This window comes from Agelaius tricolor, unplaced genomic scaffold (genome assembly GCF_023055355.1).
Source record: "Agelaius tricolor isolate 1412-34295 unplaced genomic scaffold, bAgeTri1.0.p SCAF_10, whole genome shotgun sequence".
In the NCBI taxonomy this organism is placed as follows: Eukaryota; Metazoa; Chordata; class Aves; order Passeriformes; family Icteridae; genus Agelaius; species Agelaius tricolor.
This window is the reverse complement of record NW_027269270.1, coordinates 17,883,643-17,899,937: the sequence shown is the minus strand read 5'-3', so window position 1 is coordinate 17,899,937 and position 16,295 is coordinate 17,883,643. Positions and strand designations below refer to the sequence as shown.

Below are 16,295 nucleotides of genomic sequence, written 5' to 3'. Positions count from 1 at the left end.
GGGAAGTGACTTCAGGTGAGCTAAGATGACTGTTTATCATACTCATCAATTTTGCCTCTGTGTATTCCCTTTCTTTTTGTATCCATCTGTTGTGTTACATTTAAATGATAAGTTCTTTGCAGAGTGCCTTTTTGTTCTGCATTTTGCAGTCCCTAATACAATGGGGCTCAGGTACACAAAGATAAGTTGCAGAAGTGAAACAAAGACACTGCTTCATTATGTATCATCTCTGCTGTTCATAGAGATCTTGGGTGAAATCAGGTGCTAATAGTTACCAATGAAGTCAAGGCAATTACTGATATGAATTAAAATTAAGAATGTGTATAATTAATTGTAAGGTTAGAGCATTAATTTGACTCTAATACTGGAGATCCTCCAATAGCAGAATATTTACTCCAATGAGTAAACTGATGAAGATTAGCAAACCTATTAATATAAAATTACAGGCAAATTGTTGCATATTCAGGATAGCTAAGACTTTTAAAAAGAAGAAACCTCTTTTATGGTCTACTTTAATATCTGAAAAGATATGTATGTTTTTTAAACTACTCAGTATTTGGAAGTTACTTCTGTGTGCAGACTGGGTCACAGAAAATTTGCCTAAAATTTTATTTACTCAGCCTGTCATACTAATGCCAGCCTGGGGTAAAGAGTGTCTAGATATACTTATTCAGTTTATGAACAGTTGGTAATAACATAGGCAGAAGAGCAGAGGAAACAATTCTGTCAAGCAGTTTCTTTTACTCTGATTAAACTGAATCTAAAGCAGTAGAATAACTAGTCTTTGTCTGTCACTTATGTGCTCTTTGTTTACTACCCAAAAGGGAGTGTATTAGCGGGGGGACTGTACCAGTTCATTTCTTTGTAGATGACCTTACCCTTTAAGACATTGTGGATTTTTCCTCTGTATGAAAATGTTGCATTTTAAATTATTTTCATCTGATAATAATTGTTTTTATTTGCCTGCAGTCTTTGCTGAGCATTCGTGGCTCCCTGTTTTCCCCAAGGCGCAACAGCAGAACAAGTCTTTTCAGCTTCAGAGGTCGAGCAAAGGATGTAGGATCAGAAAATGACTTTGCTGATGATGAGCACAGCACTTTTGAAGACAACGAGAGCAGAAGAGACTCTCTCTTTGTTCCTCATAGACACGGAGAAAGGCGCAACAGCAACATCAGCCAGGCCAGTAGGTCATCCAGAACAGTCCCTGCACTTCCAGCAAACGGGAAGATGCACAGCACTGTGGACTGCAATGGAGTGGTGTCGTTAGTTGGGGGGCCGCCAGCTTTGACATCGCCTACAGGACAGCTTCTGCCAGAGGTGATGATTGATAAAGCAGCCACTGCTAGCAATGTAAGGAAGTCTGCAACAGCTCAGGCATGATGTTCTGTCCCTGTATGATCAGTCACTGTTCCCACAAATTTAGTCACATGGCAACAATGACGTTTCTGGCTAAGCTGTGAATGCTCCTCTCACATATTTCAGCTATAAGCTAAAAGAGAAATTGAAGTTGTCCAGCTCTCATTAATTAAATATGGGAAAATGCATGCAAATTGATTGGGAGTTAACAGAATAGCATAGTAAACCATTGAATAAATTTAGTTTGTGTAATCTTACACTCATTGATTCATTATGCTTAGACTTAACTGGATGGTTCTGTACTTGTATATCAGAAAGGGTATCAAAATGGAAAAAAAAATACATTTACTTAATGGAATATTTTAAATTAGTATTTAGCTTCCTGCTGTCCATACATGAAACTTTTGATGTTACCCTGGTAGTACAACTTACAAGGGTTATGACAGTGTTCCTGTAATATAGCTAATTTTTCTATGGGTTTTTTCATGTCAACATTACTAAATATTTTTTCATTTGTCTGGAAAATGTGCTAGGAAATTCATAGTTTATTCTAAATTAAGAGTTATCTTAAGAAAATTCACTTATGCTTAGTTCCTTTACTGCTAGCTGTGTGGGCTGTGCATTTTTATGTTTAGAAAAAGACTTCACTGCCTAAATAGAAAGATATTTAGAGCAGAGCTCATTGACAAGCGCTGTGAAACATTTTTTAGTCTGAAATCTGCTTTAATATCTCAGCTCTGTTTCAGCAAAATACTTAAAAACATATTCTTCAGGCACAGGAGCAATGTGCTGCAGTGTTTGATTATTTGTTCTCTGCAGAGTCAGGCATACCTTAGTCTGTTGTGAAGCCTCAGTAGAACTGGAGCATGGTGTGGGACAGCAGTGTTCTAAACCAGTAGAGCTCTACAGTAACTCACAGTGTTATTAAATGTACCATCAATTAGCTACTTCATCAGTGCTTTATTTTCAGGGCACTACTACGGAAACTGACTTAAGAAAGAGACATTCTAGCTCTTACCATGTTCCTATGGACTACCTAACAGACCCTAGTGCAAGGCAAAGAGCAATGAGTATAGCCAGCATGCTTACAAACACAATGGAAGGTACGTAGCACAGATATTTTTTTGTATTACAGTGCCTTAAAAGTGCTATTAAATGTGTGATGCATCAAGTGGTAGTGATGTTTTAAGGCAGCTACTTCAGCCTAGAGGGTACAGACAAGAAGAGATTTCTCTATGGAGTTAGGGGAGGGATTTTTTGGTGGTTTTTTTTTTTTATTTTTTATTTTTTAATTTGGGACTGATAAATTTGGAAAAAGATAAGATCTTGCAACATACTGATAGGTTTGAGGTAGAAGTAGCAAGTTTCCAATTTAAAAATGGCTATGTTTCTTGCAATAGAACAATCCCCTTCTACCAATTCAATAGACTTGCTGTTTTACAAATGAGAGATCATATTCTTCTTTCTGTAAGGGTAAATTACAATTACTCTGAATCATGGAATTAAGCAATTATTTATAAGAAAGGTTGAAACATTTTGTTGAGCCTTAAATGACGAAGCCCAAAATAGAAAATAGGAAGGTAATAAAGAGCAGTTGTGCACATGTTGACCATAATGCTGTCTAAATACTTTTCTGACTTCAGGCTTGCTCTAAATGCTTATCTTTAATGAGGATATTTTAAATTTTTTTATTGGAAGGGACCTTAAATATCATCTAGAGTTCCAATCCCCCTGCCATGGCCAGAGACACCTTTCACTGGAGCAGATTGTTCCAAGCCCCATCCAACCTGGCCTTGAGCACATCCAGGGGTAGGACATCTACATCTTCCCTGGGCAACCTCTGCCAGGGCCTCACCACTCTCACAGTAATGAATTTTTGCCTACTACCTAATCTAAACCTACTCTCTTTATGTTTAAAACTGTACACCCTCATCCTCTCACTCCACTCCCAGATAAAGGCTCCCTCTCCATCTTTCCTGCTGGCCCCTTATAAGTGCTGGAAGGCTGCAATAAGGTCTCCTTGGAGCTTTCTCTTCGCTAGATAAGTAACCCTAGGTCTCTCAGCCTGTCTTCATGGGCCATGTGCTCTGGCCTCTGAATTTCTTTGTGGCCTCCTCTGAAGCTGCTCTCATGCTGGGAACCCCAGAGCTGAACACAGCACTCCAGCTGGAGGAGGAGAACCCCTTCCCTCAGCCCTCTGGCCATGCTGCTTTTGATGCTGCCCAGGAGGATTTTGGCTCTCTGGGCTGTGACTGACACGGTTGGCTCACACGCAATTTTTCAGCCATCAATAACCCTAGGACTCTGTCTGCTGGGCTGCTTTCAATCCCCTCATCCCCAGCCTTATGGCAGGATTCTAAGACAAATTTCTCTTTTGCATTCTATCTAGCATTAGCTTGTGAATGATTCTGTTATCTATTGAAGCTTTAGTATAGTTATTTTGGGGGTGGATTTTGGTGTGTGGGGTTTTTTTAATAGATTATTTTAAACCGTAATTTCTTTTAACTGAAAGCAGTCTCAGTTTCAAAATATCAACACAGTTTACCAACAGCACCTTGGAAAACAGCATTTAGGTTTCAAAGAAATATCCAGGTGATCCTGGAATAGAGAAATATGTTTAAAATTTTATTTTCATTTTTCTCTCTAGAACTGGAAGAATCCAGACAGAAATGTCCACCATGCTGGTATAAATTTGCTAACACTTGCTTGATTTGGGACTGCTGTACTCCCTGGCTGAAAGTCAAACATATTGTAAATTTGATTGTGATGGACCCATTTGTTGATCTGGCCATTACCATCTGCATCGTCCTGAACACCCTGTTCATGGCCATGGAGCACTACCCAATGACAGAACAGTTTAGTGGTGTGCTTTCAGTAGGAAACCTTGTAAGTCTTTCATGATGTGCCATGTTTGTAAAATGCATTTTTCTTTAATTCTTTTGTGACTTATGCACATTCATGTAAAAGAAAAAGTTGACTATTTAGAGGTTTGGGATTGTTGAACTTAAATTTAAGTTGTTGACATTTGTAAATTTCACCACTCTTACTTTACAAAATCAAGATCTACTGAGTCAATATATGCGCTTTGATTTTTAAAATCTTCATCTTCTGTCATTGAAGCTCATTAAAGGAGGGGTTTTTTTTAATTTGATGAATAGTTACAAATCATAAGAACTTTCAGTTCCATTCCCACACCCGTTCTGTTCCTCACTAGCACCTCCTAAGGATCTGGGTGTTCAAGGAATTTTAGAGGGGAAAGACCCAGTAAGCATGACAGATGTAATGAAATGATGAAATGGAATGACAATGTCTTCCACAGGTCATCCTGAAGAAGAACAGTTCTGCTCAACTTTCTGTAAACCTTTTTTCTTAATAAAATAAGTTTATGATAGGAACAATTATGTTTATTCCTAGAAGTCAAAAGGTGGTCCAAGGGCAAAGATGAGTTCTAAGGAGATAAAAATTAGCATTAAAATCAGATAATATTCTGTGTATTGGCATATGTACATATTAACAGGCTAGAAAAAAACACATTTTCCCATTCTTTTTATTTGTAACCCAAACTCTATGATGCATATGTAAGTTTCAAATATTAATTTTATTCCTAACCCCAGTGTATGGAAATCTAGAGAAAATGTTCAAATTTATCATTAATTTCTTGCTGATAATATAACTTAGCATGTGTTGATGCCATTAGTTTTACTTTTTAAATATTTTCTTCCTAAACTGGAGTAAGAATCCGTATTTTCCTTGCAGGTGTTTACTGGAATTTTCACAGCAGAAATGTTTCTCAAGATAATTGCCATGGATCCTTATTATTATTTCCAAGAGGGCTGGAATATTTTTGATGGTTTTATTGTGAGTCTTAGTTTAATGGAACTTGGCCTTGCAAATGTAGAAGGATTATCTGTCCTTCGATCGTTCCGATTGGTAAATATACTATTTAAAATATGTTTCTAGATTACATTTTTGTATTTGTACATATATATTTTGTGCATTTTTCATTTGCAAATTAAATACTTGGCTGAGACAGAAGATCTTTTCAGAACTTAAAAAATGCTAAATTGCATACTCACTACATGACATGTATATATTATATCAAGTTTGTTTTGCATAATATCATAGTAACGTCTATTTCTCCTTCAAGATATTGTCAACATCAATTCTATTCTTGCCAAAAGTATGCTTAAAGGATTAACTTTTTCTAAGAGAGGTATTTCTTAGCGGCTTCTCCCTCGATGGGGGAGTAAAAAAATTCAAGAGCCACAGGGCCTACGCTACATGTGACTGAAGATTAGTGAATTGCTTGGTGAATAATGAGTTGATTAATAAAAGTTGATTGACAATTTTAGCTTATAGACTTCCATTACCAATTGCCTTTATTGGTTAGTTTTACAAGAGAGTAGTGTTAAGATTTTTCATTGTTCAGGGACTTTTCCTCCCTGCCAGCCTTCTCTGTACCATCCTCTGCAAGGGTCTATCTGCTGTCTGACAGCTTTTCTGCTCAGAAATCACTACAGCATCTCTGTCTGTTATTAGAGATCTCTTTCATGAACAGGAACTTGAAAAACCTTGGTTTTCTTGCAGACTAGGCTAGCATGCAATTCAGCGTCCAAACACTCTTCTGAAAAGACCTATACAATGAGAGACATGAAGCTGGAGTTCCTGGTCATCAAGATCAACTTCTGCCTTAAATAAAAAAAAAAAATTAACTTGAAATGAAGGTTAAATACATCCCCTTTAAAAAATAAGGGGGTTTAAATAAGTTTTTTCTGGTTATCTGCATAGCATTACATTGTACTTTGCCTGAAGTCTAAAATCTGTCTGGATTGACTTCTCTCTCAGTAGTAGATTCTTGTTTTAACTTGACATTTATGTCAAGTTGTTTTTATGTCATATTTTCTTTATGAAATAAAATCATCGCATGAAATAATATTTAGTTTTATCTTCAGTTTAGTATTCTTCTCTGTCTGAACAATTGCTGTATCTTTCCAAGAATTTAATTTTTGTCTGGTTTATGTTGTACTTTATTAATATACTTTCCCTTGTTTTTCTCAATGTTGCATGACAAGCTTTGTAAAACACATTACATTTATTTTAAAAGACAGAAAATATGTTGTTAAAGATACTTGCAAGTCACTTTTATGTCTGTCATTAACAACTCTAGCTTGTTTCTCTTTTTAGGAAAACCATTTCCTCCATCTCACTGCCTCTTAAGTTGAAAGAATCCGGAAATGACTATAATGGTCCTGTTAAATGGATCACATTTTATATGTGCTCATTTATTTTTAGTAATATTTTCTAAGAGTTTACAGGAGAAAGACTGTTTTGTCCAACTTCTTTAACAAGTAAAACTTATTTATAAATACCTAAAGTCATCCAAAGAGTCAAAGTCTGAATAGGAGTCTTTGTGATAATTTCAATGTAATTGAAATGAGCATAGAGATACTATTTTTGATTTCTAATCACTTGAATCAGGACTTAACACTGCTGATATGTAGTATTGTACAAAGAACTGGAATCAGAAATTTTGGAACTAAAACTTCAAAAGATTACAAGAGACATGATGTAGACACATGGTAACTGAAATATGCAATGTATAGCAGCAATTTCATAATAATTAGATAACAAAGAAGTATATACCATTCTTCTGTTTTGCAGCTTCGAGTTTTCAAATTGGCAAAATCTTGGCCAACCCTAAATATGCTGATTAAGATTATTGGCAACTCAGTGGGGGCTCTGGGGAATCTGACCCTGGTGCTGGCCATCATTGTGTTCATTTTCGCTGTGGTTGGGATGCAGCTCTTTGGGAAGAGCTACAAGGAATGCGTCTGCAAGATCTCCAGTGACTGTGAACTGCCTCGCTGGCACATGCACGACTTTTTCCACTCTTTCCTGATTGTATTCCGAGTGCTGTGTGGAGAATGGATTGAAACCATGTGGGACTGCATGGAGGTTGCAGGCCAAACTATGTGCCTTACAGTCTTCATGATGGTCATGGTGATTGGAAACCTAGTGGTATGTAATTAGTGGAGATTTTTTAAACTCTTAGGACATATCTCTTGTTTTTCATGATTTAGAAATCTAAAATGAAAACTAGAGAAGGACTTCAGGAAATCATGTATTTCACTTGTCCTTTCTGTACACCAGGTTCAAATATACCTTGATTATCTATGAAAAATGTTTGTCTATTTTTCTTTTAAATCTCAGTAAGTATATAACCTCTTTAATAAGGGCAGTGCTGAATTGTACTTACAGTTAAGAGTGCCTATTAAAAAACCATCTAATTTAAATCACCTTTTACAGCCAAGTGAACTAAATTATCTCAATATTGATGGAAAACTGCTGGTTTTTATGACAACATTTATAATAATTAAAAGCTTACTGTTTCCACTTTCAGTCATTTCTCTGGGAAACAAAACAAGCCTGACTCTTCCATTTTTTTCTCATAAGTGATGATTTGTAAATGGCTTATCCCTTTTGCTAGTGGCTTTTGAATTCTTCCCAAGCAACATTTTTAATAAAGACACAAGTACTGAATAATGTTGAATAGTGATACTTTCTTTTCTTACACTGAGCATTCATTGTAGTACCTCCCCAAAAGACACATGAAATTTCTGTACCAACATTGCTTTCCTGATGCAGCTTCTATACCCCTTTCTGCAGTGCTTCCACTTTGCCAGTTTTCACACTTTCTGTATATATACTTTTCATTTTTCTTAACAATCCTTTCCACAACAGTACTTCAGAATTAAACAAAATATTGATTTTGAATAATTTCACTAACTTGCCATAAACCATGATTATATTATTTGTAGTTCTTTCTCCTTGAGGGCTGGCATCCTTTTTCTTTTTAGTATGATCCACAAATTTTATAAATATGCTTATCCACAGTCATCACTACCAAGTATCACCAGAGTAATGTGAGTACTGTGGCATAACAGGAAGAACTGACAAACATAATTTAACTGCTTTTTAATTGAATTCTTTTTAATCAGTTTTGCACGTGGTCTGTCATAATTGCATGCAATCCAAATTTCTCTTGTATGTTTGTAAAATGTCATGCAAGAAAGTCTGAAATAGCTGCTTGAAACTGAGATGAAATAGTTTCTTGAAATTGAGGTGTACCACATCTGGGGACTCTATCTCTTAGCTAGTGTGCCTGCCCAGGATGAAGATAGACTCATGTATACTTGCCAAATACAAAATTTTACTATATTCTGAATTAGAGATACTAGAGCTATGGTCTGTTGCACTGTAGAGGACTGGCATTTGCCTATATTCCACTGTCCTATGAACACTACAGTGGGCATAGCTTGCATAAATCACTGCATTATGTTGTATTCTGCCTTTTTATGTCTTTCTCCATGTTGAGGAGCAGATCTGTACTACTGCAGATTGTGGAGGAGACAGTCAAGGAACAGCTCAGATTTTCACCTGTATTAGTGCAGTTAAACCAGCTAAAAGTGCTTTTGTCAAGATAATAAAATGTTGGGGACAGGGATTATAAACTGAAAAGAGTAGCAGGAAGGTGCATAGAAATAAAGTGTTACATGTGAAATAAAAATTATCTCATATTGAAAGACTTTTAATGACATATCTTTTATGACTTAAAAATAAGAGCAATTTTTTCCTTATTTTATTTTAGGTACTCAACCTATTTCTGGCCTTGCTGCTTAGCTCATTTAGTTCAGACAACCTTGCTGCTACCGACGACGATAATGAAATGAACAATCTCCAGATTGCTGTGGCAAGGATTCAGAAAGGCATAGATTATGTGAAGAGAAAAGTGCGTGAATTCATCCAAAAAGCCTTTGTTAGAAAACAGAAAGCTTTAGATGAAATCAAACCTCTTGAAGACCTAAACAATAAAAAAGACAGCTGTATTTCCAACCATACAATAGTAGACATAGGTAAAAACCTTGCCTATCTCAAGGACGGGAATGGAACCACCAGTGGCATAGGCAGCAGTGTGGAAAAATATGTTGTTGATGAAAGTGATTACATGTCATTCATAAACAACCCAAGTCTCACGGTGACAGTGCCCATTGCTGTTGGAGAATCAGATTTTGAAAATTTAAACACAGAGGAGTTCAGCAGTGAGTCAGACCTGGAAGAAAGCAAAGAGGTAAGCCTATTTCTAACTTTAAAATACTCTGATGCTTTTCTTTTTTTTTTTTTTCTCTGAGTGTTGAATTCAAATCTTTCTTTAATTCTTTTACAAAAGCATATACAAACTTGTAATGTTGTTTAAGGTAAATTGATGTAAGGTTGTGAGTTTTGAATGATGGTGATACAATATTGCACTTACAGTAACAATCAAGATACGTAAGAAAAGTTTTTAGAAAATTAATTTTTTTTTCTATTTTATTTAGTTAAATCCTTAACAAGCAAAGGAACCAGTTTAATAGTCCTGGATACCAGAAGTCATATGAAGTGTGTCTGGCTGGTGGAAATTTCTCCATGCTTATTTCATTAGAGCAGTTTATTTTTTAATCTGCTTTTTTAACAGTTCATTCTGATGTTTTAACCTTTTTTTATATAGTGAAATGTACATCCATATACATCATAGATACATTTGAATACTGGACTAGCATCACTAAACAATGTCAAATAAATCACTTATAATCCAGCTGATGGTTGCAGAACCACTGAAGTGAAGTAATGGCCTTATGGCAAAAAAGTTACAAAGCTTAATATCCTAGTATAAGATCCTTTCTTTTGATTACTCATTGTTATTTTCAAAGCTTTAAGATATTTGAATGTGTTACCTACTGTGACTAATAAAATGTACCTCTTTCTGGCACAAGGTGGTGCCAAGAGGATAAATCCAATCTAGCACTGAGAGTTATAGAGGATGCCAAGGCATTATTATTGTGTGTGTATTATTAACCCACTGCTTTGTGCTGCGCAACTGAAAGTGGTGGAGGCACATCAGCTCAAGTGGAGTAAGTCTGTGCAATGCTTAGTACTGATGCTAGTTCATTCAGCATTAGCATGGGTATTTTTGAACAGTATTGCATGCTGTGGGGTAGACATAAACTAACATAAAGGCTTTCATTAGTGATTTTTTCTTACTTGAATCTGAGAGTATAAATACGGGTAAGATTCTAGTAATCATCTGCCTGAGATCCTTTTCTGTACCAACTGCATTACACATTTAGTCATATTTTCTTGTTTCTTACCACAAATGTCTTTATTATTCTTATAAATTTTTTTTTTCAGATTCATTATATTAATATTTATCTTTCTCTTCAAAACCAGTACTTGGGTGTAGAACAAATCAGTTGAAGTTTAACTTTCAGTTGTTCTGCTCTTTATTGCACAAGAGCACTTTGTCAGTAGGAGAGGTGGAGGGTGAGCTTTACACAAACCTCTGTGCTGGTGGTTAGCAGGGCTGAGTATGACAATGGTGCATCTCTTACGTCACTGTATCACTGGATGATGTGACTGCTGACTGTATTCATCAGCCAAATCTTTCTTTTCTCTCCATGGAAGGACCCTCACTGGGTTGTTCTACAAGATGACAGAAATATTGACTTCCTATAGGAAAAGTTTTAAAGCAGATTATCTCACATTTGAGGCGTGAACTCCAGTCATTAAGCTTCCACCATAAAAGAAAGGCTTTCTACACCACCTACCATATTTAAAAGAAAACAGTGTCTTCATTGCATTCTTGGAGGCCCTTAATGCTGTTGTGCTTCAGGAACTGCAAACAGGTGATAAGACAAAGAAATGCATATTAAGTCAGGGATGAGCTAGTGCCAAGCAGCTCCAACTTGCCAAGTTTGAAACTCTGCTGAGTATATTTGGGGCCAAAATTTCTTGCTAATGCAGATGCTGAAGGTGAAAAAATGAAGAGAATGTTTATCAGTTTCAGGGATTTTCAAGAGAGACACAGCAGTAAGCAAAGATTGTGAGCATATTTCTTAGAAAAGTGCCTAAAGTTCAAGTAGGTTTGAGTCACAGAAGCATGACACAACAGCATTAAAATCTTAATCCTAGTTCCTATTCTTCACTTGATACTCTTAACCACCATGGTTTATGATATAGTGGAGTGTTGGCTTATTAGTCATATGACCAACACTCTTGTAATGAAAATGTTCCCTAGGAAAAGAAGGCATTTTTTAAATTAAAAAATTGACTACAAATGGCTTTTAATAACGTTTCCTCTTTTTTGCCATGCCATAATGTGCCTTGTATTTCTGGCCTCTCTTGTTTTCTTATTTATATGACACTGCTGTTGCCAAGTTGATCTGCCATCACTTCATTGCTTACACCACAAATGAAAAAATCTAAGTCAGGAACTGCCATCAAATTGTGTTCAATTAGCAGATTTGCAGATGAAAGGCAGCTGAGGCATCCAGGTGCTATGAAGACACTGTACAGGATAGCCGGATGCTGATGAGTGTGTGTCTGTGTGCTTCTGCTTGCTTCTGTGTCTACAACCAAGCCCATGTATTCACTGTTGTATAGAGCAATAAGCTGAATTCCAACAAAACAATTTTTATTTCTTAGCAAGTTTTAATTAAGCATGTTAATGTTTGGTGAATTCTTTATTATAGCACATGTATCTTTCCAGTAGTTTGATAGAAATGTTAACTAGATTATGCCTTTGTAGAAACAATACATAAAATGTTGTACATACTTAGTAGGTGTGAATTAACAAGGAATTTTCTAGAAAGTTACTGAAACCTAAAATAAATTTAATTATAAAAACATTGTGTCCCTAAGGATGTCAGTGGGTGAATACAGTATAATAAGGAAATTAGAGAAAAAATACTAAATAAAACTTTATCATGGAAGTAGGCCATTAATAATTGTGGGAACACTGTGCTGAGTCCATTGTCCTATAAATAAAGGTCTGTGGATCTGAGCTGCAGTACTGCTATGTAGTGTAGAAACTATATTTTTTCCATTTTAGGTTTTAAAGTACTGTGAGGATGGTTTATATGGAAAATTTTGTAGTACCTGTATGACTGTATAATAATTAGTTCAAATAATCATAATAGTGGGTAATAATAATTAATTTATGTTAAATGTACCTTATAGGCCAATAATAACTCCAAGATATACCAATGAAAAAATATTTTTCAATGCTTTGAAGAAAATGGGCTCTCCTAATGCTGTTGCAGACACATTAATAATGTATATTTTACTCTAAGCAATATTCAGTGCAAAAAACCAGAGGTGCTGTGTCCTGAACTTCATTTCCTACCGTTCTTACTTCTCACAGGAGTAGAACCAAGCTGGATCAGTCAAGCGGGCAGCTCTGGTGCCTTTTAGCGAGGCAGAGCATCGTGTCACCAGTTTTACACAGGTTACCTAAGCAAGTTATACATCTCTCTATATCCTATTTAATCACCTTTTAGCCAATATGGACTGGCCTGCATGCTCTTCAGCTATGATCCTGTCCCATTCATTGCAATAAGTACCAACATGCACAGCTGCTCCCTGCTGAGCCACAGGACTCGCATCACAGCATGGGCAGGCAAGAGCGGCAGCCCCAGGATTTCTGTGGTTCTGGTCCTCTCCATAATACTTTAATAGTATTTTGCAGTGCATGCTATGTACCTCTCCTAATCTTGATGATAAAGAATTCAGGATTCTGTGTTTGAAGGGTTTTCTTTTGCTTTGAGGGAAGGCAGGATATGTAACACATATGCCACATTTCTCATCAGAAGCTTATATTTATATATTAGTCCATCTGTAAATTGTGTTGATAATGAAAAGCTGCTAACTGTTTTAGAAAACTTTCATATTATTGTCTTTTAACTTATAATGGAGGTAACCTGCATACTCATCATAGTCATGTTTTTATTTTCACTTTTTTTTAGAAGTGCTTTTCTTTAGTACTTGTATAAGCATTTCATTATTTTGGAGATTAATATGCAGTACTCGGAGCACCATTAAGCATGAAATTAATTTAATTTCTTCAGTCAAAGCATGTGACCGTAATTTGGTTGAAAGAATTCATACAAAACTGTTATTTGGCTGGTTAAACATTCAGAGATCAGTTCTGCTCTTACTTACGCTCACACTTAGGTTTAGAGGTGCAAAGAGAAAACTGATTGAAAGATATGGCCCAAATCAATCTTATTATAGCTCTTTAATTTATGGTCAAAAAATGATTACCTCCCCAAACAGATAAAATTGTCTGCCTTGAGAAACTTATTCTCATCTCATCAGTAATAGACAAAGTTTAGCATTCAAGTAAATAAACTACTGAGTTGGATCAAAATGTGCGGAAGTTCCTCAGCTTCAGTGTGATTTACATTTCACATCTTAAATAATGCCATAATATTTACAATACCACAGTTACTGCTTTCAGTTTTGTAAATCAGTGGAATTAAAACATACTTACTCCAGAGCTTTTCCTCTTATATTTTGTAAAGAATAATTATTCTGCTAAGATGTATTTTGATTTTAAAATATTCATTATTTAAAATCCCTTGATACTCTGAAGAATTTAGGCTTTGTATTGAGAATTGGTAACATTGTATTAGCATATTGTGATTCACTGTGGATGATATTAAGTTGTTAATGTTCGAGTTAACGAAAGTTTCCTTAATTAATATTTGCAAACAGTTGTTCCCTTACTCTATTTCAGAAATATCCTTTCATTATTGCTTGTGTGAATTAAAGAGCCTTTTAAAGTAGGTACTGGTAGGAGAGCTTTTTCCCACTGGAACATATTTCCACTGCTACTTAAAATGCTTTTGCTTTCATACAACTTTTTTGCAAATATTTTCATTAAATAAATTCTCATTAATAAATAGATCAAAGGAATTATGAATATCAATAAAGTCCAGAGTGGACTATAATTTAGAGATACTGGGTTTTTTTCACTTTTTGCAACCAATAATCACCACAAAATTGTTTTGCTTTGATTTACAGTGTTCTGGATTTTTATACTTAAAAGAGTTATTCTGCCTTATTGTATAAGCATTAGAAAGAGTGAAATCCAGATTCCACCTAATTACACCAGTGGAATCACAAAGATATCTACCACCTTGAAGATTTTATAGGTGATATAACCATACTGAAAAAGACTGGATAGCTTGGATATAATATTGCCATTTATATCATAGAACATTTCATTTTCATACTGACATCCAGACAGCACTGAGAAAATAAAACCAATTTAATTTCCATTATTTAGCATTTTCACAGGTATTTGGGAGGAAAGGATATTGAAAGCAAAATCAAAATGGTGGTTTCTCTTGGTGCCATCTTTCTGTTTATGTCTGTCCTGCTCTTTGCTCCTTCAATCCCTTAAATTATGATTTCAACATCTATTAGTGGCATCCTGGCCAATCATGAAATTTCAGCCCTTGTTAAAAATGTTAAGCTAAGAGCTGTCCATCTACTCTCAGATAATGATCTTTGGAACAAACAAAGAAATGTTAGAAGTGGCCTGGCTGTAAGTGAAGCAGAATTGTATGAATCTATGCGATGTTGTCAAGGTTCAGAAAGTAATTATGTCAAAAACTTCCTGACCTAATCTTGGCTGCTGCTTTTTGCAATGCTTCTCTGATAGGCAAGCTGCTTTCCTATCTTGAAAGCTGAATTAAAATCTGTATCTCATACTGTTCTGTATTGCTGACTAAAGCATGTCTGGCAAGGCTGTTGGTATATGTGATGTAAAAGATATTTAAATCTCTAGGATAATCAGTATACTGCTGCTTTAGAAACATCTAACTACTTTTGTCCCCTTGCTGTTTTCGTCGAAAAGGACGTAGAGTATGTACATTTTAAGGTTTTGAAAAACAGATTTTTCTGAGAATAATTTTCTTTGCATACTATTCAGAAAATTTCTATCCTCATAACTCTCAAAGAGTGTCTAATGCTTGATCCTGATAAATCTCTTATAATCTGCATGACTGAATCCTTTTGAAATCTAGACTCATGGTATAACAAAAAGCTTAAAATGGACTTACTATTAGATCAAAGCTAATGCTTGGGTTTGGTTATTATCTTGTTTCTATAGGTTCATTTTTTTAAAAAGCTAATGTTAAGTAAATTGCCTAAATTCAGTTTTTGTAATGCTGGTAAGCAGAGAGCAATTTACCAGGTACAAAGGTAACTTTCAGATATGTTTAGGTGAAGAACTGGGATATATGCTACATACCTAACATATCAGGGTCTGCAGTTGGGGTAGTCTAGCTAGCCAGCTGGATTCCATATGTGTGAACACTGGTAAGTCACAGTAAGTGCTAGAAAAAGTCTTCCTATGTATTAAGGCATGGACAAACATGATAGCAATAACATGATCCATTGCCAGGTCATGTTGTGTTGAATACCTAGAAATCAGTGCAAAGTCCCTGAGTCAGTTGCTTTATGCCAGAGCATAAGTTTGCTGTGGAAATATGTAAATGTTAATGAAAAGTTTTCCTAGCATACTGAACTTAATTGAGTTGATAAAATCTTGAGATGTTGTATCATAAAATCTTTCTAGCTGTTTGTAATGCATACGAAATTTTATAAATTTTGTACATAATGCCTTACAATAAATTCAATGTTAAAAATAACAAAGAAAAATGAAAAAAGAAATTATACTGTTGAAAATTTCTAGTTTTTGTTCTTTCTCAAATGATGCTGAACTTTTGCAGACTGAATTTATTGATTAATTTTTGTAATATTTTTCTTTATATACAATCTGGTTGGGGCCAAATTCAGGTATAATAGAGCAGCATGCTAAGGAAATACTCCATTACATCAGCAGAAGAGTAACTGAGTTCTCAGTGGAATGAGGCATTTAATAGTTGCATTTCAAGTATCAGCTGCTGTTAATTCAATTTAGGATTTTTCTGTTCAGTTTAACTCCTGTGATTATTGTTACAGCTCTGTAAATGAAGCAAGCATAGCAGATTTTTATTGAGAGGAGACTTGAAAGATACATCTCACCATACGCAGTGCCCCACATAAAGTTGTCTTTT

The 16,295-nt window shown here is 35.4% G+C and overlaps 1 protein-coding gene across 5 annotated transcripts in view; it reads left to right on the top strand.

Moving 5' to 3' along the window:
• The window catches only part of SCN2A (sodium voltage-gated channel alpha subunit 2), a 73,656-nt gene that overhangs the window by 39,718 nt on the left and 17,643 nt on the right, over window positions 1–16,295 (top strand). For 3 of the 5 annotated variants that reach the window (XM_071434998.1, XM_071434997.1, XM_071434999.1), the window contains exons 12-17: window positions 970–1,350; window positions 2,327–2,459; window positions 4,004–4,242; window positions 5,113–5,286; window positions 7,018–7,374; window positions 9,005–9,484. In XM_071434998.1, the coding sequence (XP_071291099.1) occupies window positions 970–1,350; window positions 2,327–2,459; window positions 4,004–4,242; window positions 5,113–5,286; window positions 7,018–7,374; window positions 9,005–9,484 (1,764 nt within the window). The remainder of the gene's footprint in view (window positions 1–969; window positions 1,351–2,326; window positions 2,460–4,003; window positions 4,243–5,112; window positions 5,287–7,017; window positions 7,375–9,004; window positions 9,485–16,295) is intronic. The other 2 variants (XM_071435001.1, XM_071435000.1) reach the window with 1 other exon arrangement.